The sequence below is a fragment of the Cinclus cinclus genome, chromosome 3 (assembly GCF_963662255.1).
Source record: "Cinclus cinclus chromosome 3, bCinCin1.1, whole genome shotgun sequence".
Classification (NCBI taxonomy): Eukaryota; Metazoa; Chordata; class Aves; order Passeriformes; family Cinclidae; genus Cinclus; species Cinclus cinclus.
In genome coordinates this window covers 83,077,280-83,103,254 of record NC_085048.1, presented here as the reverse complement: position 1 = coordinate 83,103,254, position 25,975 = coordinate 83,077,280, and the positions used below count along the sequence as shown (strand labels likewise).

The 25,975-nt window shown below is 41.6% G+C and overlaps 1 protein-coding gene across 1 annotated transcript; it reads left to right on the top strand.

Moving 5' to 3' along the window:
• Positions 1 to 1,380: 1,380 nt before the first annotated feature.
• KCNK17 (potassium two pore domain channel subfamily K member 17) lies at positions 1,381 to 25,191 on the top strand. Its single transcript, XM_062489225.1, has 5 exons — positions 1,381 to 1,599; positions 12,855 to 12,969; positions 21,765 to 21,931; positions 23,071 to 23,239; positions 24,935 to 25,191. Exons 1-5 carry the CDS (start codon positions 1,381 to 1,383, stop codon positions 25,189 to 25,191), a joined length of 927 nt encoding a protein of 308 aa, XP_062345209.1.
• The last annotated feature ends 784 nt before the right edge of the window (positions 25,192 to 25,975 follow it).

Genomic DNA, 25,975 nt, shown 5'->3' with positions numbered 1-25,975 from the left:
AAACCTGAGTCTCACCTGTAATTAGTTTTCTATATTTTTAGTATAAACATTAAATTTTATATGTTTAGTCCATAATGTTTCAACAGTTATACTCAGTGTGCTTTGTGTAAACTATCTGGGTTTGAATACAGCTAAAATGTCAAAATGTAGCTCAGATGTGTCTGTTTCCTGATTTTAAATGTGAGGAGTAAATACATACTTTTTAATATCCTTGCTTTTTTTCTTACTTATGTATATTTTTATGGAAGGTTTACTTTTATATATATAATTCCACTTCTGTCTTTTAATATCACTGAGTAACGACTATCCTGAAAAGGCATAATTCTAAGACTGAACAATAAGTAGCATTATTTATTTTTTTTCCTAAGGCTGTGCTCCGGATGATATCGTTACACTGGAATTGGTCTAGCCTTTGTATACTGGTTTTTACATCTCACCAGTCAGTTTAAAGCACATCTCAGAAAACCATGAATTAGGTACATGACCAGAACTTTTCCAGGGGGGTAATACATGTTTGGAGGCTGCCTTACTTTTAATAGTATGTACATTCCCCTGGCAAAAGTAATCACAGGGCAGTGTGAGAAGACATTACCCTCTGACAATGTATAAAGTCGTTCTGTGCAGAAATTTACTGGCTTTATTCCCCTTTATCTCATAATATGCAACGAAATAGATAAATTACAAACTTCTTATGCACCCAAAAAAAATTTGATTGTTTTATCTACCGGTGAGAGAACAGAAAGGAACATCGGGTGCAATCTTATACATAAGAACATAATTAATCAAATAGGTCTCAGAAACTACCTAAACGAAGTAGTCCCATCGTTCACAGGAAAACCACAAATTATAAAAGGACTCTGGAAAAGCTGCTACCTTTTCCCTTGTTTCTATCGAATGATTGTTATCACAAACACCTGTTTGCTGCCTTTTAAATTAGATTAGCAGCTGAGTGCAAGAGGAATGCATATTTATTCGGGGTGCTAGCAGAGGAGGGAAGAACTTGAGTTTGTCGGGAGGGGGACAGAGCGGCATCCCTCGGGGAAGCGAACGTGACTCGGAGCTGGCTCCTGCTCAGGCACGAGCGGCGCGGAGCAGGATCCCTGGGCAGCCTCGTGCTTTGGGACAGACAGGTGGGAACCGGAGCGGCGCACGGCGAGGGCGGCGGGGCGGGGCGGGCTGCCGCAGGACGGGCGGAACGACCCCCTTCATTCCCCGGCACAGCCGCGCTCTGGGCTGCCCTCCTCGCCGCCGAGGATGGGAAGAGGCAGGCAGGGGGAGGCGCTGGGGGCCGGCCGCCCTACCGGGCCGGCGCTGCCCTCCTCCCGCCCCAGGCCGAGCCGCTTCTTCATCGCCGGGGCGGCGGCGGCGGCAGCGGGGCCGATGGTGGCGGCGCAGCAGCAGCAGCAGCAGCGGCGGTGCTGGGGGGTGCCGCTGCTGCTGGCGGCATACGTGGGGTACCTGGGCATGGGCGCCGCCGTGCTGCAGGCGCTGGAGCGGCCGGTCGAGGTGCAGGTGGCCCAGCGCCTGCTCCGGGAGTACTTGGGGCTGCTGGCCAACCACACCTGCCTGCAGGAGCCCGTCTTACAGCGGCTCATCGAGGTGAGCCCGGGCACGGCTGCGGGGTGGGCGCTGCCTCCGGCCCGGGAGCGGCACCCGCCGCGCCTCTAACCCGAGAGTAACTTCGAACAAAAAAACCCCAACTTTTTCTCTCTATAAGTGCGTGCGCGCACATCGTCCTGTCCCGAAGAAGCCTCCCACGGCGTGGGAGCTTTCCGCGGGCAGCGTGGGGCTCCCCTCGCTCCCAGGGGGAGATGCTCTCCTTCTCCCCCGAGCTGCGGCGTCCGCGGGTTTCGAAGCGCCGAAGGCAGGCGGAGTGTCCCGTTAAGTGATAATTGCTTGCGGTTAATTACAGGTGGTTTAGGTTTGCTCTTGCAAAGCACGAGTTGTAGTCTCTGACGTCTTGCGAGTGGTGAATTCTAATGGGAAGGCTTTGTCGTGGTACTTTTACTTGATGTTTATACTAGTGTCAAACTTTTTTCCATCTTCTGCGTGGTGTTTAAAGGAAAATAGAAAGTCCTTGGGTCTCTTAAGTTATCCTTAAAAGTGCTTCTGAAGATATTTGCAGAATGGTTGCAAAATGTAAAGCAACAACAAATGAAGTCTTACTGAAGTACAGGTGGTTGCATTTTGATGATACAGATAGAAGCAAAGTGGCATAAATGGGTTCTCTCTTTGCTCAGCTTTTGCCTGAAAAGTAAATATCGAAGTGTCTTGAGTACTTACCCAAACTATTGGATTTCAGTAGGTGGTGGTAGTTGAGTATGTACTTCTTGCTTTTTGTTTGTCTGCCTCAAATAGTTGTTGCCAAACACAAAGAAAACTTGGAGTTGGTTTGGTTTTTTGGGTTTTGTTTGTTAGTGAAAGCAGTGTGTGATGGTGTCTGAAGCAATAACAGCTGGCCACTGCAGTTCAGATAAACTAAAAGAGGAGAGTTGATTATATACTTTTTTTTTTGTTTTCCTTCCCTCTCCAGAAGAGAGGAAAATGCAGAAGCTATCAAATAGGATAATCATGTCGGATGTTTCAGCAAGGCTCTGGCAGACAAAATTATGCTGATGCCCTATGTCACATTTTCATCTCTTGGCTTGCTGGATGGTATATTCTCTGTTGGCAGTCAGTAGCACAGTGATTATATACTATAAAATGGTACCTTTGTAAGCTACCGTAGTAACCACTTTTATTATTTATGGTGTGTGCTGTGCTAGTTGTGGAATTTAAATAGAGAGAAGTGAGAAATGGGGCAAAGAAGCCCATTCAGCACTGGCCCATTGTGTAGTGAGCACCTGGCGTGGCACTTGCCCAGGGTTTGCAAGGGTGAATGGTGGTAATGAGGTGCTAGGTAGTGGAGAGAAGATAATCACAACTAACTAGGTAGAGGTGTCATTCTGTCAGTTTTACTGCAGTATGATCTCTAATCATTCTTGATAGCCCAGGAATAGGACAGCCACTCAAAGCCGTTTAGACCAGGGGCTGTTACAAAGTGCTGTATGACTACTTAATTGTGACTGAGCAAGCCCTCGATGGAAAAGTTACAAATAAGCTTTGTTTCATTTTTTGCAGTGTCTGTGTGTGCCTTCATGCTCTGAGAAACCATACTCTGAGTTTGAATGGCTTTGTGTGTTATTTTGAATAACTTTAACACTGAGAAACTAATCCTTTAAAATCCACAGAATTGATGCTTTCTAATTTCCTATGCAGCAGTCACTGCTGTGCTAGGTGTGCTCAAAAAGAGATGTTTTTCTGTGCAGTAAATTGTAATTGTGGTGTGTTGCACATAGTTTATCAGGCAGTGTCATCACTGGCTCTCTTCAGATAAGAAACTTGTATTCTAGATACACAGCTGATTATTTGCTAATTAAGAAAGGCCTATAAAGAGTGTTTGTGAAAATGTAAAGCAGTGTGTGAATTTTAATTGCCTTGACATTACTGGCAATTCCTCATTGTTTTCTTACAGCTCTTTCATTCCAGATAATCCTAAACTGTTTATTTTAAGTGTATAGGGGCCAATATTAAATAAAATCCTAGTTTGCTAAGCAATATACAAACATAATTTTACAAGCTGTTTATCGCTCAGTTCCTAGTTACCAACTGGGAGTGGAAGTCCACTGTTCCAACGCTTGTGCAGATGGGAGAGCAACAGAGAGCTCCAGCTTTGAGGAGCTAGCGGGAGAGCACGGAGTGAGGCTGAGCAGGAGGGAAGCCAAGCAAGTAAACCATGCTGTAGTAGCTAGACCAGTGAATTATCATTCAGTAATTTCTGTGACTCAGGCCCTTTCCAAGGAAGTTAACAAAGAAGAGAGGAGGAGGTGACAATAGCAGACGAGCAACAAGAACAACAGTTGAGGAGAATGTGTTAAAGTGACATCTGTGGTGGTGGGCCCTTGCTTCCTGTAGCTGGGGCTGTCTTGCCTGGAGGGATTGGCCAGCTCTTCCCTTTCAGGAGCAGTTCCACATCTCCTGAGCAGTTGAAAGTAGCAAGTGCAAATGCTTTGCATGTAAGCAAATGAACAATGTGTGGTTGTGTGTTTATACACGCTGGTAGGGCACAATGGAAGCACTGTGGCCACAAGTTTCTCTACAGTGCATCCAGTGACATTTACTCAAGGAACACATGAGTTTGAGTCTGTTGACCCACCAGACTGTATACAGTCTGACTGAGCACATGCTAACCAGGAGCAAGACTGAGAGCAGGCCTTCCTCGAGAGCCACTAGGCAACATGAAAAGAGGGCCATGTCTGACCTTTTATTATCCTTATGGTGGTAGTCTTTACATGCTAGAATTACTGGGTTTGAGGTCACATCAAAGGAGGCTTTCAATGACAAGACTTGCAGAAAGTGGCAGCAAGTGCAATGGTGAGACACATTGCAGGTGATAACATTTTCAATACAATGAGGAAAAGTAGCTGGATTCAGCTGGGGAGAAAAATATCTATGTCCAGGAAAAAATTGTTGGTTCTGGATTCTAGAAGTGAGAATGCAGAGAGGGCACTTTCTGTTATGGGCATATTTCTTGGAGCTGAGACCCTTTCTGACCTTTTGAGGTTGGGGGCAGGCACCTAGGCACGCTTTGGTGTGAATCACTTCTAGTGCAGAAGTGCCTCAGCTTTACTGAATATTGTGGGAGTGTATATATAGCTCTGGTTCAGCTGAGCTGTCCTCCAAACTTTCTCCTTTTGCTGCATAATTTTTCGAATGGTTACAGGCACTCAGCTGCTGTACTTGCCAGTGTCTTTTTAATCAGATGGTTGGCCGTAGGGCCAAGTTTGGAACCGCACTTCTTGTGTGTTACCCTATTACAGTGACATCTCTCTCTTGTGCTATCCTTTTGTTTTGTTGGGGTTTTTTGTTTTTTTTTAATAGAAACCTTGTGTAATATACATATCTCCCTAGTATAGGTGTTTCCTATATTTATTATATGATTCTATTGGTTTTCTATTGTAGATATATAATGCTGTTTAAACACAGTTGCTTTCATAAAATGTGGAAATGAGAGCCGAGCTAATTTTGTTTTTCCTAGAAAGATTTATGGTGTAGTGAAAAGAGCCTAATGCTAAAGGGCGGGTTATAAACTAAATGGCTGCAGGTGGATCTAGATACTGTTATCTCCAGAGTCAACAGCTAGAGGTTTGAGTCGATGTTTACAAGAGCAATGAGATCCCATGTGGCTGAAAGATCCTCATCAATACCTTGGCTTGTACTGACATTGAACCAGCAGAGAATTGTGACAGCTGTCAGGAAATAAAAGCCTGCAAACACACTTTACTAAAATAATCTTGTGCTCAGATGATGCAACAGGAAGGGGTGAGCATCAGAGATCACCTGTCAGTGGTGAGGGTCTTTAAGGAACAGCAAAGGCTCCTGGTATTGTGGAGCTGTAATATCTATATAGAACCCAGTTTGGTCATTAACTTGTCACAGGTTTAATAGGGTTGATTACCCTGTAACTGTTCTTTCCAAATTCATGCCTAAAAAAATGTACTACTACTTGGCTTAAGTTACAGCCAGTTCTCCAGACCTGTCGATTAAAAGACCTGTGGGTGCCTTATCAAGAATGTGCATTCTGTGCTGATAATGCCATCTTCTAGTGCACGTTTGACAGAAGTTGTTGAAGGTAAAGTCATTACTCTATAAGGCAGTAGGCTGGCACTATATCACTAGACTTCTTGGAAGGTGGTAAGATATACTGATGAGCTCTTTCTGGTTTTGACTCAGCCCTAGGTCTTCTGGTAGTATCTAGTACCTGTGTTCAAAAAAGAGAAAGGTAAGGGAAAAAGCATGGCAGCCTATTATATCATACCTCTGCCTAAAGAGATGCATTCTTTTGATATTTTTGAATTCCCAGTTACAGCTGGTCAGGCTTGATGGGAAGTAACCAGGGAGTGTAGCCAGCTGGCCTTGAGTGGTGAGTGTCTCAATAACCTGTCCTACCAGAAGGTTTGAGACCCACAACTAGCAGTGAGTAGCTAAAGACTGGGGGTGCCTTCTAAAAGGACAAATAGTAATTCTTATCAGTTGTTTGAAGATGTGGGTAATTGTTATATGCACTTGCTCTTCCTACTGTATCTTTTTGAATGCAATTAAAAGAAAAACAACTAGGGAAAGAAATCTCGATTTTTACAAGGATAATACAATGCAATCTTTCTGTGTTTTGTAAATTATGCAGGCAGCTTCTTTGAACTTCTTTCAACAGGCCCTGCCTATTTCTGTTGCAGCCAAGTAGCTGTTCTCATTGGGGTTTGGGAAGTGACTGGAATTCAGCAATGCTTTGTCTCAGGAATTATGCCACATGTTCTTCCTTGATACAAAGGTTTAATTTTCAGAAAAAGTACTAGTGGCTTAAGGTAGAATTGGTTGCAGCATTACTGCTACATCTTTTGCTCCTTTCCTGTAGGTAAGTCTAGATGGATTCTAGAAATTGTAGTGCAGACCCAGATGCAAAGTAAAAATGCTTTATCTCTCAGGGTTCCTTTGGTATTGAGGAACTCTAATACCAATTACATTAGCAAACATTGCTGGGGAGATGTTACTTGATCACCTCTCAGGTTATTCTAGCAGCATAAAATGAAAAAAAAAAAAAGGAAAAATAGGCAAAACAACATTAAAAATTCAAAAGAATCCAGCTGGGTTGGGTTTTTTTAGTTTGTTTTTGGTATTTTGGGTCTGGGTTTATTTTTTTGTTTTTGTTTTTTTGGTGCCAGTTGTTCTTTCAGGCAGAATTCATGTAAGTTTCCTATCCAGGTAAAGACAAGGGATCAGAGCTCATGTCTGGGAAAGTGTGATTAATAATCTGTCAATTATTTGGAATTTAATTGACGTTTGTCCTTGCAGTCTGAGACCAAGGTTAATGTTAACCATTTTCTTCTGATTTACAGCTGGTATTCTGTGAGGCATAAATGAATGTTTATATGCCAACATTGCCCAGAATTTCCAGTGCACAAAATTTGTGAGTTGTTTTCTCATTAGTCTAATTTGTAGCTTGGTGCCTTTTGAACAGTTTCTTTTCCTCCTTTATATATTGCAAAGGTGAGGAAAAGTGTCTGCAATGAGGCAAGCCATTTTCATGCCCTGGAATACATGGTATGCCCTGTAAAAGTTGATTTTTGTACATGAATATGTAAACGTCAACTAAACTTGGAAATAAAGTTTCTTGCACCAGTCCATTTGTGCCTTCCTTGAGAACTGCTTTCTTTTACACTTAGTAAATACTGCTTTTGCCTTCAAAGGTATCTCAAGATTACTGTGACCTCTGGCCAGAATGCCACAGTTCAGAAGCAGGGGACAACAGCAGTGACAGGGGCCACAGTTTATGAAAAGGTCATTTGTGTGGCTCTTTCCCTGATGGTTTCCTTCTGAAAAAAATGTCATGAATTGGTATGGATATACTTGGTAGGGTCATAACCTTTTGGGGATTTACTTTCGTCATTTTTTTTAACTTCCTCATTTTGAGGAGGGCAGGTAGATTAGAATCAGCGTGTTTAATCATTTATACAAAGCTCATTTTTTGCTGTAAAGATTGTGGGAGGAAAAAGAAGTGTAGTGTTCTGAAGAAAGCAATTGTGAAGAACATAGTGCTCCAGTTTACATATACACATTCATCCATTCTTTACTGCTGATCTTAAATGCCTTTTTTGAAACTTGTGTCCTAGTCACATGCTGTTGTGACTCACTGCAGAGGTGAAAGATGGAACGTTTTGTTGGTGTCAGGAGGGTCAGATTAAATAAGTCTTTCCTTTTGCAGTACTTGGTGATCAGAAGCTGTGCTGCAGCCACAGACTGGTGGTGGAGGGGCCCACATGTGATGATAACCATGGAAGGGAGGAAGTGTGTAAACTGAGAAACCTGGGAGTTGCCCAGAGCTGATAACACAGCAAACATAGCCAATGAGACTTATGGGTATGGCTGAAAGATAGTGGCTCTGCAGCAAATACAGAAGAATTAACCTATATTTTGTGAGGAGGAAGATGGAATACTCAAATGTCAACTGAGAACCAAACTGTAGTTGTTGGGGCTGGGTTTTGGTGGTTTTTTGTTTATTTGTTTTGGAGCTGTTTTTTTATAGTTACAGTATGACCAGATCTTTTGAAAGTAATTTGAAGTGTATGGTTTAATTTTTGCTGGTATGACTGTAATAACTACTTTGGGTTTATTGCTTCAAAGCTGTGTAGAGTGATAGAACTCCAGTATAGGTGAGTCACTCACTATCAGTTATCTGTGGAAGAGTAGCTGCAGAGCTGTGAAGGGTTAAAATTCAGGCTGTAGGAGTGATTTAATTTTTTCGTTAGTTGCTTTTTTTGACTCAAATAAGGAAACTGTGATAACATTGTGTTTGAAAACTGCTGCAGAAAGAACCAGCAACTGATGATAAATGACAAGGAAAGAAAGGAGTATTTGCCATCCTAAAATAAATGTGATGAGAGGGTGTCACAGCTTCCTTACAGGGTTACCACTTAGCTTGAATTCAAGGAGGGAATTCCTTGCACAGTTATTCACAAAGCAGGCTTTTGTACTGGGATGTAATCTAACACAGCTTGTATTTGCAAGCATTAGCTTATGACATTCCTAACTGAAACTTCAGAGTTTATATTTGAGTAAGGTGGAGCTGGAAGCCCAATTTGACTATTCTGAGGCATGTTTTTATCACAAAGGTAGCCGGACAGGCATCTACATTTTAAATAGACCTCTTTGAGTGAACACCATGCTGGTGTTCCAATCACTAGCCATGGCAAGTAGCACCAGGCAAAGCCTACTTGTGTAGTCAAAAACCAGAACAGCCTACTTGGTGAGAAATGTGGCATCCTGCAAATGAAGTTTCACTGATGTGTGAAGGTCTAAGTATTTAAAATCTCAATTTATAAATCTTCCAGGTGTTAATTTTATCTGTAGCTTGAAATTATGTAAGTATTGTCAGCTAAAAATGTAGTAGTCACTGTGAACTGTAAATTATCACTTTAGACAGGGGGAAAGAAGTGCAGAGAAGTGAAACTATGGTTTTATGTTGTACAGCTTGTCTGCCAATGGAAACCGAAGAACCACTACATTCTGGGGGTTTTTTCCAATTATTTTAACCACCCACCTGTTTCCTTTCTGCTTTTTGAATTGCACATGAACTTTCAAGTTCCCAAAATATCAAACCCAAGCTCTGCAAGTTCAGTATTTTTTGGGCTTGAGCCGTTGGTGGTATTGACTGGGGTCCTAGATCAGGCAGATAACTACTTTTGAATGCTGGATTTAAGATGCTGCTTCTACTAGTGCCTCTTAATGCATTAGGTTTTGAAGCACACACTGTACAAATCACCAGCCAAATTCAGAAAAAAGGAAAACCCCTAGGATTTAATCTCAAAGTAATCATAAAGTAAAACTAAGTTTCTCGTTCTCAAAGAGGCTGGCTAGGAAAACTAAGCCCTTAAGATGCAATATGTGTGATTCACTTTCTTTTTACTACCTCTTGAACACACAAGCTAAAATATACTTGAAATTTATTTGAAAATCAGTAGCATAGACACATCAACACCTCTTCAATGGCAAAAGCAAGGAGAATTCAGCTGTTCTGCTAGAATGTTTATCAGCTGGGCTTTTTCCTGTGCCCTCTCTAAAATTATAAACCATCTTAATTTTTTTCTATGAAAAAGAGCAATAGCCAAAAGCAAAAGTCTAAAAGAATATAGTAAATTAAGTAGAATATTCACTGATATCTCCCTGAATGCTCAGTCAGCCTTCAGGGGTTTGCAATCCAATGACTTCCTGTGCCAGAAGTAATTTCTGTGCATTAATATCCGTCTATGGATTTCTCTTTCACGAATCCACCCCCATGGGCACATCTGCAGGAAGGCAAGCTCCATTAGCTCTATCATTCTCAGGAGAGTCAATCTTCAGTTTTCTGTCATCATTGTTGCTGTGTCAAAGGTTGATTCTAGATAGCGTAATAAAACGTTTTTTACTTTAGGAATATGAAAGCTGGTATCCTTATCTCCAACCACTGACTCTTACATTTTAAGGGTGGCATCAGTATTTCTTTCTTCCTAACAGTAATGAACTTGACATTTTTTTCTGGGAGTGTTCATTTATTCAAGTGGTTTGGATTTGCATGAATATTCAATGGTCCCCATTGGGCTGACTTCAACAGGTGGGTGAGCCTAATGGTTAATGATGTTATCTGGGTGTTTGATAACAAGATTAATAAAGGAGTGCTTAGAAACTTATTGCTGAAGGGGCTTGGAGACCTCAGCAAGCATACCAAATGCCTCAGTACCAGAAACAAGAGAACAGCTGGCATGCTGCAAGCTCAGGGCTCAGTCTTTGCCAATGAGTAATGGTTATGTGGTAGTTCCTTCCCACTGACAGCAGTGCAGGTCACTGTGCCATTCAGGCAAATGCTGTGGCCTGTCTGCACAGCGAGGCACATCCTGGCTGCAGCATCGCTGCTTTGGGAAAGTTAACAGTGACCCTGGGATGCTGAGTTGTTACAAGTCACTGCAAAGCTGGCATGGATGGTCACAACTGCTCGGCTTCTTCATTCTAAGCCAGGCAGAACAGAAGTGGTGCAAAGATGTGAAATTAGACGTTTAGTGACTTAGCTACTGCTGCTTGCTTCTGACATGATGTCTCTTGCAGGCTCTTTGTTTCCTGTTTCTGCATGAAAGTTCTTCCATTTGTTTGGGCCAATTGTGCCACAGGTTCTTGCAATCCACTCTGGTTCTTAAGTGTTTCTGTCTTCAAAGACTTGATGTTGAGTGTAATATTGTCAACTGCTGAACTTGTATCAGCAAGACATCAGGCAGGAGAATGGACAACAAACATGCTGCATGTTTGAGTTTTGCAAGTATCCCTGATCCAGCTGATATTAAATTTATCCAAGAACTGGACTCTTGCTGTTCCAGCAGGTATATTTGTTCAAGACTAACTAAGAACTGCTGAGATCACAGTTTACAGAGGAAACTTTGAGGAAAGTATCAAGCTTTTTATTTCAAATTTAACTGCTGGTTTTGGAGGGGGAAAAATAGGTCATCTGTATAATTTTCCACTGTCTCTCTTGCTGTATGACTTACTTTGGGACTTATTTTATGTTTATGTACAGTGATTCCTGTCTAGGCCATAGTCTGCAGAGTTTCTTACAGTACTAAAACTGAAGGTCAAGTGTTGTCAGCCTGCATCCCATGCAACCTGACAACCCCAGTGCAGACACCACACCTGGAAGAAGAATGATGAGTGGGGGAATTACATGCAACTGTTCAAAATAAATCCTTCTGGAGGATTCTTGAGGCAACCTTTTCTGGTTTGTTGGGATTTTCTTATTTGTTTTTGTGGGTTTTTTTTTTTTTTAGGGGTAGTTGCATGGAGAAGGGAAGCAGGGCTTGGGTCTTTTATGTCACTAATGCTATATACAAAATATTTTTTTGAGTTGCCCCACTCACATTACAGAAACAATTTACAGGAGGTAGCAAAATGCAATGCAATATGTGTGGTCCTTAGCCCTTCTCAGACCACAAGCTCTCTGTTAGAATTTAATAGATGATAATGTGGGGGATAATAAGGGGGTTTAAGTTGCCTTCAGTTTTGAGTGAATCAATATATTTCTGAGACTGTACTGTCAAAAAGTGTTTATTGCTTAGAAAAACGTGTTGATCTCTGAGCTGCTCCTTGGTCTTAGTGTGAGAATTAGTAGCTTTAGAGAAAAGAGATAATGATCCTTGTAGTTAAGCTTCTGCTTGGGACCCTGGAAACAGTTTTTAATTCACAGCCTTGTAAATATTATATAAATCATAAAAATTATGTACAGCATGTTATATCAGTAAAATGGGACAAAGCTTCCTTGCTTTGCAGGCTTGACATGCCAGTTTGGTGGATCTATAAACTACAGCTTCATTGTAAAACCAAAAAATTATCAAAATCTGAGTGTGATTCCTTTTATTATCAGTGATAAAATCTTTATCAGTAATCTTTTTTGTTAGGGTAGGGACAGTATTATTTAGTATCTGAACATCTTTTTCAGAGATGATGAGTTTTATGTATTCTTGGTTACACTTTGCATTCAAAGATAATCAACTGTTAAGTGTTAAATGTTTAGTGTCCATGCTGTGAATAATGTTGTTTTGGACAGAACTGCCATTAATTTTTGGTATGGGGAGGTATAGTCAGGTGTGGGCAGTGTTAAGCCATCAATACCTTATTTTGGCATAACTGCACACTTTGGCTAATGTTGTCTAAGCCTTTCCCAGGAGAATTGAACAGAATCGGGCATAATGCTGATCTGCTATGTTCATTCATATTTGTAGTCCCAGTGTGGGGACGTATTGGCCAACCTGAGTAGTCTCTGTGTCCTCTAATATATCAGATACAACCCTCCCCAGTCCAGGGCGATCCCCTGCAAGAGATATTTACATTTGCATGTGTACTTGCTGCTCTGGAGTTCTGCCATTGGAATATCCCATCTGGAAACCTTTTGTTTTTCAAATGAATATGTCATAAGGCAGTCTTAATTGTCTGTCTAGGCCTTCTCTAGTTAGATCTTATCCTCCAGTCTCTTTCATATATATCTACATAATCTACCATGTGCAGGTGCAACTTTCTTTTATTGTTGTAGATGCCCTTTTCTTAGAAGCAATATGCTGGCTCTTGGCTTTTCTGACCTTGCAGCCTTTTGGTCTCTAAGGTGCATGATATCCTGTCCTAAAAGGGAAACAACAGAATCAGCGGTGATTGTAGTTTGGGATTTTATCAGCCAGAAGTGGGGCTGTCAGTCACATGAACTTGCTTTAAAGTGGTTTGTGGGATCTCATGTTACTGTCTCTTTGCAGGGTATCATCCAAGCCTACAAGAGTGGCATAACTCTCCAGGGAAACACCACTAGCCTGGGCAGGTGGGACTACAGTGGGTCTTTCTTCTTCTCCATCTCTGCAATAACAACCATTGGTAAGAGTTCCCTGCTTATGGGGCCACCTCATAGGGTGAAAAGGAGTGGGAATGAGGACCTGTACTCAGTTGCTGCCCCAGCATTCTGTGGTTCCCTGGAGCTTGCAGTAGGCAAGTATCCATGAACCCAGCCCTGGGAGTACTTTGTTAGTGCCAGTGCAATAATGAACTCTGACTGATCAGACACAGCAATAATTAGCTGAGGACATATTCCTACTAAGTCATATGGATTCTGGGGCCTGAGCTTCATGGTGTTGCAGTGCCTGGACGTTCCCAAGTCTTGTGCACTCTGGGAGGTCTGAGGTGAATTGTGCATTGAAAAAGGCTTTTCCTGTCACAAGGACATGAATGATTTTGGAAAATTCTTAATATACTGGCATCTTCAGAGACTATATTTATGGATTATTCCTCTGTATTACTACCTCTATTAGATGACCTGCTTGTTCAAGTGAAAGTTAAATAGCTCGATAAACGTAACAGTTCTGTTGACTCAGGCTTCAGCAAACAGGTAATGCAAAGCCATGAAGAAATGATGGAAATAAGTAAGGGGAGAGAAAATGGGGAAAAAATAAAATGTACTAGGTACAGAGCTAGTCGAGACACATTATGTTAATAATTGTCAGTTTGTGTCCCCTGTCCCCAGAACAATTAGTAATTTTCCCTGATGTCATTTTCTTATAGTGTGACCCAGTATTAAAAAAAGCATGGAGGGTAGAGTAAGTGGAGAGATGGTGGTTGAGTATCAAAAAATCCCTTATGGGTTTCTTGATTTGTCTGCTCTCTTCAATTTTAAGTATGTTTTTATTAAGATTTTTCTTTTTTGTACCCAAATGGAGCCTTCTTTTGATTTCTGATTGTTTTTGAAGATATATTGGCTCCAGAACAATAACTCCCCAAGCATGAGCACAAAGAAAGAGGGTTCGTGTGATTTCTGTGGGGGTGGAGGCAAGTGGGTGGTGATGTGTCATCTTCTTGTGACTCGATACATCTTTCTGTCCTGCTCTTTTGCACATTCATTGTTCCGGTTGGGAACACACTTTCGGTGTGTTGCACTGCCAGGCAAGGGTTGCACCAGATGATGGCAGTGGAGGCTCATCAGACAGGGTTACACAGGCTGTGGGTTTCCAGCAGAGCCTGGTCAGCTCCTTCCAGCCTCTGGCTGCTCAGAGCTGCTTTGCTTGCCTCAGTAGTGAATCCTGATGAGTTTCTAAGCCATCAGAATTAGTTTCACCGCGGCCAGTTTAAGTTGGTTATATTTAGGAAGAATGAAGTTTATATTATAATCTAAGGGATGTTGTGATGTTGGCAGAGATGTAGACTAAGCTTCTTTTTGTGCTCTTCTGCCAAGAGTGGCTGCTAAGCTACTCTTCCCACCCCCACTCCCTTCTTTTTTTTAGTAAACTCATCACCCTGATGTCTATGGGGAAGAGGACAGGACAGGGCATGACACAACTGAATTGGTAACAGAGGCAAATGAAAATTGAAAAGAACCAGCTCTTACAGATCTTCATCTCATAAATTTCAAGCTGATGCTATGAGTCCAGAGAACTGTTCATGATTTTTCAGTTGTGGACTTGAGAATGCCACACAAGCTGCTTCTGTGTAGAAAACTGCAGATGTCTGGACCCTTCATTCTGCTTTTTTTGAGTTAAATTGTTAGTTGCATACAGATTATGCAACATAACACTGTTGATAAGAACGTATTGTAGAAGAGAGAACTACAAATAGTTCCACAGATCCTCACCCTGAGTCTGTTATTGTAATCTCTCTTTATGCACATTCTTGAGGTAGTGAGCAATTCAGCCTCACTGATGATACCATGGCTTGACTGGGAAGGAAAATTGATGATGTCAAGTAAAGATACAAGCTCCTTTCCAAAGAACTCAATGAAGCTCAAAGGGGTGAGTCACAATGGGAAGCTTCATGTATGGCAATGAGATAAATGACAATTGAGAAGGCTTTTTGAGGATTTGTCGAGTTTTTTGTGTTCTTAGGAAGGGTTTATTTTAGGCTGTGATTATGGAACTAATGAAAGCAAGTCCAGGTGCACAAGATTAGCTTCGAAGAGTTAAAACTCAAGGCACTCTGGCAAATGAGTTCAGGAAGGGTAGAGTTAAGATGATAATGCAGAAGACAAATTCTCAGGAATTTAGGGGTACTATATAAAGATTTTGAAGATCATGGATGGCCTTTATTCCACGTGTTCCAGCTGCTGCAAGTCCTTTGGCCTGTTTGCCTCTTCCACATCTTTTCTTTGCAATTAATGCTATCCATGTCTTGCTGGCCTCTTATGTGAAATAACATCTTTGTTATTGGCCTTTGTCTTCTCAAATAGCACTGCCAGAACCACTATCACTTTTACCTTCACTTTCCTTTGAGATGCTTTTTCTGTTCTGCCAGCTTCTGTTTTCTACTTTAGGTGCTTTAACCCCCCTCACAAGGCTAGGTCTATTTCTCAAGTCCTTACCAGAACACTTTCTCACTGGGATAGAGGAAAGGATGTTAACTTCTTTCCCCATTAACACCAACTGAGGGGCATCAGCTTCTTTCCACACTGACAAGGTTTAAATCCCCATGTCTCCTGTTGCAGAATCTTCTGCACTGTATCCTTCCATTTAAATGAGATTCTTATCTCTCTTTTTGCTACTAGAGATTTAAAAGCAGCCTGTGAACTCTGCTTAAAAACAAAGTGAATTCTAACGTGCAGGCTTGACATAGTTGGTGCCTCAAGCACAAATGTTTAAAGAACAGATACGTATGAACTAAACTCTTGTTTTAAAAAGTGCCCCAAAGCCGATTTACTTTTTGGCCAATCTCATAACTTGAACGGAACTGCATTTATAACCTTTGGGGTGGGCAGCCCCAGCCACCTGCTGATTCCTTCTCCCCACTGTTGCACTTCTGTGCTTTCCTTGTTGCTGTATTTTACATATTATATCATGCCATATTTTAGATGTTATGTCGTATTCTACAAATTTTTCTTTTCTTCAGTGCCTTGAAGGGTCATCTTCAGAGCTCCTGTGGAGCTGTAGTACTAAACATGATTAAAGAAAGAGAAGCTGACTTGCTGCTGGTTTTATCTCTCAGACTTCTTTATTCCTTCCCGACACAAAGTCTCTCTGTGTTTACTCTCCTCCTACTTAGTTTGGACTAACAGGGCAGAGGTCAAAGCAAGTTCAGAGTGGAGCACAAGATCAAAAAAGTTCTTAAAGTCAAGCGACCACAGGGTGGTGTAATTTCAGAGAAGGGGCTAGGGAAAGGCTCTTTCTACAGTCAGTGATGAGGCTTACTCGTTTGTGCAAGCCTTAGAGTAGAAGGAATATTGTCCTCTCTAGCCTGAATGTCCCACTTAATATTGGGTGAATGGATGCCACTGCCTAGTGCTGTATTACCATTTTCTGGTGGCACAGCTGCCAGAATTTAGTTTTGTGGATTTCAAGGGCTCTTTTTTAAATAGATGGTATACTTGTCCTATTTTATTCACTGTAAAGAAGGGAAATGTTTTCTTCCTTTTGTTTTCTTCTCTAATTAGCACAGTACATAGCTCCTAAAAGCAATACCCCAGAGGGCTGGGAGGCAACAACAGAGACGTGGATCAGGCTATTCAGTGAGTGATGGTATTCACCACATTGTTATAGACATTTAGGAGTTGCCACAGAGGATTCCAGTGCAGGGAATAAAGCAGTAGCAAGTTCAGGGCTGTGAAGTCCTGGTAGGGTAAAGCTTTGGGCCAGCAAGAGTTTTGTGAAGACTGTGACCCTCTGTAGTGCTGCCCAGTGTCTGGTGGAGCTCCTGAAAAATGGTTAGGTTCCTGCCCATTGCTGGCTGACAATCTGTTGGGGAATTCAGTTAAACTGGCTTGATGTCTCAAAGTGGTTAAAATACAGAATAACAGCTTGGGACCACTTTCATATTTGAATCCTCTCTGGACCTCAGGAACCTCTTGTGTAGCGGAGTTCTCTGCTGAAAAGCTGTCACTGTTGATTTGTTGACCGTTTCCCTGCCCTGTGACAACTGGCAAAGCTTCTCTGCAGGCTTGGCCAAGTAGGATGTGGCACAGTGGTCCATGGGAAGTCACTGGTGGGTTTGGGGTCAGCCACTCACAGTAGCATCCTCTGAGCTAGCTCCTTAGCACTGGAAATGTGGTCTGCTTTCCTGACTGCATGCTATCTCACCCAGCTGAAACTAAGCTCTCTGTACAGCTTTCAGCACATGCACAGCATGACTCAAAGACTGCAATACTCATCTGAAGGGTTTTCTTCACTCACTGAAGGAGTGTGCAACCAAATTTTACTCTCATCTGGAATTTCAGAGGGCTAAAACTGTAAATAACTTTCCTGTTCAATCTGCCCGGGTCCCAGTGAGCTTCCCGCTATAAGACACAGCTCCTGAGATTCTGCCACCACTTGCTTTAAAATGAAATTCTTCAAATTTTTGAGAAGCCAATGCAAGCAGTGTGGCTGCTTGGGCTTGTGTCCTCTTTCTGTCCTAAATGTACAGGCTCCATGCCTGTAGCAACCTCCCTGGATGGATGAATTGGGAATAACTGTGACTTCCCATGCCAGGTGTCCTTAGCTGTGTCCAGCTGATAAATGTTCTTGAACTTGGGGCAGACTTGGTGGGTATAATGTGAAATCACACAAGAAGGTGGAGAAGCCAAGCATGTTAATGTTTTATGTAGTCATGGAGACATTTGAAGTATGTGGGAGGATAGGAACCTCTGACTTGCTGATCCTCAGGTGAGCGTAGGTAGTACCAAATGACCTTTGAAAATTCTAATGCTTGCACGATCATAGGATAGTTCAGGCTTCCTGGTACCTCAGGAGGACTCCAGTGCAACTGTCTGCTTGAAGCAGTCAACTATGAGATCAAGGCAGGCTAATCAGCACTTTGTCAGGGTCACCTTCCAGCTAAGCTGGGACCATCCTCCCAATTTTCAGGAACCAGATAAATGTTACCATAAGGCTGTGTGAGTTATCAGTAGGTGTGTTTGTGGTTTTTCCACTTTGAATTACACAAAGATGTATTTTCCATCTAGAGTGAGTTTTCATATTTTTTTCTCAACAAAAATTTGAATTTTCATGAAAATAATCTTTCATTTCTCCTGGATTGAAACATCCAGATTGCTTGTAGAGACAACAAGAGAAAGAAAAGTTTAGATTGTCTGGAAAATGGTGGAGGAGCTGAATGGCTTAAGGATTTGATCCCCTCTAGTGCCTGGGAAAATAGGTATATGGCTCACTAAACATCACCCCAACTTCCAAGCAGAGAGGTTTTTGAGTATTTAAATGTGTAATGCAAAATAAAGTAATTCTGGCACTGACACCCCTCAGTGAACTGCACAGTGGATACCTGGCCCCCAGGCTTAGATAAATTCCTGGTTATTCAAAGCAAAATAATGTCAACAATAGCAATCTGTAAATTTGGGATTAGACAGTGTCTGATGGCTTGTATACTTTCAGATAGGAGAAAAGATTTAATAAAATAAGAAGAGTTGCTTCTCTAACCTGTAGCTTTATCAGTGGTTTTAGCACCCAAACATATTTTTGGAGAGATTTGGTTTTATGCTAACTCTGGGGTTTTTTCCTGAAGATGAAATTTTCTGGTAAACTTTCAGATGTTTTTCAGCCTATGATAGACACTTTTTGTTCTAAGCACTTTTTGATGAAAATACTTTTATATCTGGACAGTGAGAACAAACCTCTCATTGTGGGTAGCAGAAAGTTGCAGCTGCCTCAGTTAACTGAGGGCACTGCAAGTAATGTCTTGTGAATAAAAAGATCTTTTACTAATAAGTCTCATCTTCTTAACAAGTCTACAGAATTTCTGAATCCCTTATGGGCAGGAATGTAATAAGAAAGCAGGAAAAAATCCTGAATTACTTAATATATATAACAGAAGTGCATGAGTTAAAGCACATGGTTGTGTGCATTTAGAAATAAAACCCCTCTTGTTTTGTTTCCTCCAAAGAAGCTTAACTTACATTACACCTTATTCAAAACAAGAGGGGCTATACATGCGCTTAATCCAGCTGCTTCATTGGAAGCACTTACACTTTGATGTCTCTGCAGATTTTAGTGATCATTTCTCAGTGTCCCTTTGCTCAGACACATACCAGGAGACACCCCAGCAGCTGGCTTGTGAGGGATGTGACACAACTGGCAGTGTAATTTTAGTTTCTGAATCTGGTTCAGATCTTACAATATATAGCTCACAATGATTTAAGACACCAGTACTGAAGAGGCTAAGTCCTATTTTCCCATTCCTACCTGAGTTTTATAACAGTTGAGGTTTATATGCAATTAGGTTGGCATCTCTTAGTCTAGTGCAAAGACAAGTGTATGTAACCAGACAGGAGTAAATTTCTGGCCATTTTGCATAATGTAAAATCTCCTATGCTATTTGATTATACTTTATATCCTGTGTAAACAGCTGGTGGGACATGGCTTTTTGGCATGTATACAGCAACTGTGTGCCAAGTCTTCAAAAAATTGTCTCGAGCTGCCGAGTCCAAGGGAAAAGGGAGCAAGAGAAATCAAATGCAAAGCAGGTCTGTTGTTTGGAGGGCTGGGTTTACTGTGTGCATTAGGCCTTCCTACATTACTCAATTTGCCATTCTAAATTAATTGCAACATACAAGTTAAGTTTAGGTGCTCTGCCATCCAGCATTGTGTGGCATCCCAAAAATTCTGAGGGCTTCTGTGCTTCACACATTGACCAGAGAACATGGGCCTTTCTTCTTTTATGCTTTTCTGCAAAGAAACTTAGAAATCTATGGTTTAAAGAGCTGCCCAGGACATTACCCAGTCTTTTAACACTAGATATAGAAGGAAAAGAAAGGGGAAGGACTGGGGGAGCCACCTTGGGAATAACTGTCCATAAATATATGTAACTCATCTTCAGCCTCCAACCCTACAATAAATGCTCCCCAGCACTTTCTCCTGGGCCAAGTAAGGCCTCAAAACACCCTAATCCCGTAAGAGAAAAATTGGAACTAATCCACTGAAATGTCACAGCCAGTGTGAAATGCATCACACCAGACACATCTTTCTGTAATTCACTTAGAAGGGGTTATCTACCAGCTATACTTGCTTGCATGTCTCATTTACCACACCTGTTAATCTGGAAATGGTCAAAGATGGTAGAAATGAGCAATCAGTGGGGTAAAGTGATTAGCATTGACATTCCAAAGCTGCTCACAAAGAAGTAGCACTGGAATGAAGTCTTAATTTAGCCCCTTCTGTTTGACTGTATTTCAAAACATCGAGTTACATCACCGTATCCCATTCTTTCTGGGGGATGCTCTCCCCATTCCCAGGGACAGGCTCCTGGGGCTCCATTGAAGGTATATTGTGTGCCTAAAATTATTGGAGGGAATGTCCTCCATAGAATAAAATTTGGGATTTGTGGGGGGTACATACTTAGGAATAGTTTGCCCCCAGACCTTTTTTTGGGTGTAGTTTGCCAGCACACATGCACAACTGACTGCAGAGTTGTCCAGGGTGAGAGATTTTTGTTAGCAAAGACTTGGCACTGTGCAGATATCCCCAGCTCATAGCTGCACACATTTCTACGTTGTGGGTCAGTGGCTTATTGCAGCTGGCATGTGACAGAGGTTAGTGAAGAAATGGGACTCTCCCGCTAACCACAGATGTTTGTACTCTCACTTATCTGGGATACAGAGCCCAGCCCTGGGGCCTCTCCCTGCTGGGCACTACTCACTTGCCCTGAGGCCACAGCACCCAAAAGCAGGGTAGCACAGCAGCTGTGGAGGGAGCACATCTGTGCTTGCTGTGCCAATGGCTGGGCGGTGCTGGGAGGGGATAGCATAATTTGTGGTAAAAAGATAATCTCCTGTGTGGGAATACAGCAGTCACTAATGAGCAGAGGTGATTTTGGAATGTAGTCAAGAGCATAGGTGTCTGACTGGCTTACAGCACTGTTGAAATGCTTGTGGTGTGCTAGTTCTTCTGTGTTTGAAAGCATCCTGTAAAATATACCCTAGTTTAATCTGACTTTCTCGTGGCAGAAAATACTAGAAATTATAAGTGCAAGTCTGCAAATATATGGGATGTTTTAAAAACAAAGTGTGGGGAGTGGAGACAAATGATTTTGAATCACTAAGGATACAAGCAAGGCTGTGATTGCAAGGCAGGACCTTTTATTAGATTGCTTCCTATGACTAGAAGAAAGAGACAGAATTTTAAATATCTTTTTTTCTTTTGGTCTGAAATTGAAGTATTTTGCACAGGTTAAATATAATTTCTCTGGGTATATTGACTCTAGACTGTAATTTTAACAATAGAAGATTTATTTGGTACTTGTGGTGCAAAAGACTATAAGCAAGGAGGCAGTGTTAAGTTCACTAGTCCTGTGGGACAAAAGCAGAAAAGGGCCGTTGTTATAATTAAAACACTATTGTTGTGATTCAGAGACCATCTGACAGCCATGCAGGATCATTTACCAGTAAAGCCCATGCCAACAATACTTAAAAACTGAACTAAACGGAAGGTTTGCATTTACGTCAGATCCTAGCCAGGGTAGTGGGTAGAGGAGAGGAAATGCACTGGTAAATTGAAAAGGAACTAAGCAAAATTGGCAGGGAAAGAAATGTTATTTTCTAGCCCACAAGAGGATATGACAAACAATGGATGTAACTTACAGATATTTATAACAAAGGTCCTTTTGGAGCAGTGGCCTTCTTACCTAACTTCTGTAGATGATGGAGATTCACCCCTCCAGGGGGAAGGAGTGAGAATATTTTAGATTTAATGCTTCATTCCTCTCCTGTCTAGGCTATGGCAACCTGAGTCCCAGCACTGCAGTTGGTCGAATTTTCTGCATAGTGTTTGCACTTTTTGGGATCCCCTTGAACCTTGTACTCCTGAATGAAATTGGACAGTTGATGCTGCTTGGGGTTCAGCATTGTGCCCACCGCCTAGAGGAGGTGTTTCACTGGCAGGTAAGCAGTATGGACAGGTACATCCCAAAGAAAAAAAGACACAGAACATTGTCTGGTATTTGAGATACTGTGACTAACAAGGACAGCCTAGCTGACTATTTGACCAAAAAGACAATAATATTCAGGAATAACTGGAAGCAAATAAATTTAGTTTATGACAGCCCTATGAGGTGTCAGATAAGGTTGTTTTTTAATTGAGGGAAATTCTGTGATTAATGACTTCCCCTACAGCAACAGAAGTGATAAAGCATGTGAGCAATGCACAGTTCTAGACTATCTGGTCTATTTATCATCAGTTTTAGTTAAAATTGCATGTGTAAGTTATATGGGAACATTTGTGGAACAGGCTTTAAACTGGCATGAATTTAGGACTTATGAAGATGATGCCCAATTTGTATTGGCTGGGTGTCAAAGTTTAAGCTCAGCTAGCATCTAAGCACCACACAGTTACCCCTTCCCAGTGGGATGGGGAAGAGAATCAGAAGAGTAAAAAATTAACGGGTTGAGGTAAAGATGGTTTAATAAGTAAAGCAAAAGTTGTGTACACAAGCAAAACAGAAAAAGGAATTTGTTCACCACTTGCCATCAGCAGGCAGGTGTTCAGCCATTCCTAGGAAAGCAAGACTCCATCATGCATAACATTTACTCGGGAAGACAAACTCCATCACTCCAAACATTCCCTGCTTCCTTCTTTCCCCAGCTCTATATGCTAAGCATGATGCCATATGGTATGGAATATCTCTTTGGTCACATGGGCTCAGCTGTCCTGGTTGTGTCCCCTCCCAGATTCCTTTGTACCCCCAGCCTACTCACTGGTGGGGTGGGATGAGAAGCAGAAAGGGCTTTCACACTGTGCACACTCTACTCAGCAACAATAGAATACCTCTGTATTACCAATGCTGTTTTCAACACAAATTTAAAGCACAACCCCCTACTAACTACTGTGAAGAAAATAACCATCCCAGCTAAAATGACCACACATGTGGGACAGACAGACCATTTATTATAGTGGAATTCAGTGAATATATGCTTTTGCAGAGTCCATCATCATATCATCTCCAACCAGAAGCCAAGCTTGACTTTCCTTGCTGCACTTGTTGTGATAATATTTTTAATTTTTTTCTTTTCTGTTTTACTAGAATAAAGCTTCCTTCCTGATGAAGACCTGTGCACTGGTAATTGGCTTGTTATTGTTCCTCCTGCTACCTCCCTTGTTATTCTCTGACAAAGAAGGCTGGTCTTATGAAGAAGGCTTCTACTATTCCTTCATTACCCTCAGCACTATAGGGTTTGGGGACTATGTGATTGGTGAGTAGTTCTCATTTCATTGCTTTCACCTACTGAACAGCAAATCCACTATATACAAACTCCCCACTTGGCAGTTTGGCAGCAGTCGCAATCCCCAGACCTGATGATCAGTATGTTGTGGTGGGCATTTGACAGATTGGAAAAGACATGCTTTCTGCCATAGCAAGGCCACTTGTGGAAGAACAAAGACAATGTTTCCCAGTCAGTAAGTGGCAATGAAGTGGCCTGTCACTTGAATGACTATGCCACCAAGCAGGAGGGCTATGGTTTAATCACAGTAGGTGCTGAGAGCACACTTTTCACACTCCAGTGGGACAGCAGCCATTAGCTTTAAGCAGATGCCAGTCTGCATCATTAACATACAGGACTGTTTCTTCTGTCAAAACCCTAGATAACTGCTTTCTGAAAGGCAACTTAAGACACCAGGCACTACCTAGTTTTGGATGCCAAAACCCTTTGCCAGAGGAAGTGGGATTGGATCCACACCCACTGCATTTGCTAAAATGCAGGACACACCTTTTTGATAAATACTTTGTCATTAAAAATAAATTAATTATAGAAACACATGCACCCTTGGATTCCTGAGGAACAGACTAAAACATCTTATTGCAGATTTGCTATTTTCTTTCCTTCATAGCCCTTGTTTGATGCTTAGATAACTTAGAGGCAGTTACTTTAGGACTTTTCTGTAATGCAAAAAAGTTATGATCAGAGTTTGTGTAGGTACATGTAAGTAAGTTAGGAAGAAAGTTAGCTTGGGCAACAGTAGCCAGATGGAGCTTGACAAAAGCTGGTCAGCTCAGCATTTTCTTATAATGATTTTACAGATGATGCTGAACTCTGTGCCACAGCAGCTTTACTTCTCTCAGTTTCTGGTAAGGCATTTGGTATTCCTTTGTCTTCCAGGTGTGTCTTCACTTGTGTAATTACATTTGTAACTTGAATACTGCCATAGATGCACTAGGTCTGGCATGGGAATAATTTCATACATCAGTTGTGGTATTTTGCCTTACAGTCCTGTATGTGTGGTTTATGCCTCAAAATTAAGGTACAAGTAACCATCACACTGTTTCCCCACTGGTGTGATATACAGAACTGGGAAGAATAACTGACCTGAAACATCTCTGCAAAAAGGGACCTGACAGTCCTGATGGGCACCAAGCTGTCCATGATCCTGCAGAGAGTGCCTCTGTGGCCATGAAGGCAGAGACAGTGTCAAACTGTCTTTCAAGGTTTGGTTGTTCTTGGAGGTTTTAGGACTACACAGAACTCTTTTCCCCTGCTCTCAGAGACTCTCGTGTTTATATCTGGCTGAACAGGATGCATACAGTGGTGCATGAAATCTACTTACCTCTCTGCCTGCTACCCTGTCACATGCTAATAGTGATAAGCAGAGAAACTGAACTGTGTGCTTGAATGTGAATAATTTCACTTTGACATGGATGTCTAGTTTTGGATTTATTTTTCTTTCTTATGGGTGATATTTACAGTTCCTAAGGAGTACTAGGCTGTGCTGACACATCATGAAGCATACTTACGACATCTGTTCACAATGCTAAGTAGATGGCATACTTGTGTTTTATGTAGAAATCACTAATATTCAGTGATATTTCAACAGTCCTTGCTTTACATGTAATATCTCCTTTGAGGCACTCTTGATCCAACATAGAAATGTTTTGGGTGATTCTGTTGTAGGGATGAACCCAGATCGCACCTATCCAAGCTGGTACAAGAATGTAATCTCTCTGTGGATCCTCTTTGGGATGGCCTGGCTAGCACTGGTTATCAAATTTTGCATCAACATTCTAGAGAGCTCCAGTGACTTCTGTCAATGCAACAAGAAGAACACTGTGATGGCAGAAGACTTAATGGATGGTAAAACAAATAATATGGCTGGACTTCAAAATATGGAGATCTGCACTGACAAAGACAAAAACAAAAGGACCAGTTGAATCTCATTGTTACACAGCTCCTACAGAAACCCTCTAGAGAAGAAAAATATCCTCAGTCTCCTGTAGGTTTTAGTGCCACCAGAGATTAACCATTTAGAAATATATTAAGTGGAGCTGCCCTGACTGGTGAATGGGATGAAAGTTCGCTAACTGAGCTTGAAATGCTTTTATTTTGAATTGACTAATGACAGAATGTTTCATTTGCAGCACCACCAAGTATTACCAGCAGGACTCTTAGCCAAAAGTAGATTTATGGAACTATTACCTGCCCTCCCACCTCAGTCTATGAGGTAATCTTTGATATCCCTGAGCTACACTCGTTGTTGTCCATTTCTTTGCATGATTCTTGCAGCCTCTAGTTATACATATGGCACTTTGCGAATGCCACAGCCATAAAAGCAAGTGCCATTTAATGCAGGAAACAAATAGCATATTGCCAGAAGAAATGGAAAATACTGTTTAATGTTATCTAGCAGTCATGGCAAATGTGCACCATCACCTATGTATTTGTGCTTGTGAAAGGTGGTAGCAAGGTTTTGCTCTCTCATCTTTCGTACAGGGATGGCAATGAGGAAGAACTTGTAGAAGTGCCTGACAGAAACAGATCATTCCATTTTTTTAAAAAGTAATTTCTACATCAGAGGTCTGCTAAGAGAAAAAGACTGGGTAGGCTATTCCTTACTTCAGAACTTGTGTGTTCATCCTTTGAAGTATTTTGCAGACCAAATGTCATCAGCTAAATGCAACAGTTCATTTAGATAGATTTATATTTTATCACATCTTG

Bases quoted from the DNA above. Each gene is read 5' to 3' on its own strand.
- KCNK17 (XM_062489225.1), top strand. From the start codon at position 1,381: ATGGTGGCGGCGCAGCAGCAGCAGCAGCAGCGGCGGTGCTGGGGGGTG. The intron at 1,600-12,854 runs GTGAGCCCGGGC...GTCTCTTTGCAG, and splicing joins TCTTACAGCGGCTCATCGAG to GGTATCATCCAAGCCTACAA. The intron at 23,240-24,934 runs GTGAGTAGTTCT...ATTCTGTTGTAG, and splicing joins GTTTGGGGACTATGTGATTG to GGATGAACCCAGATCGCACC.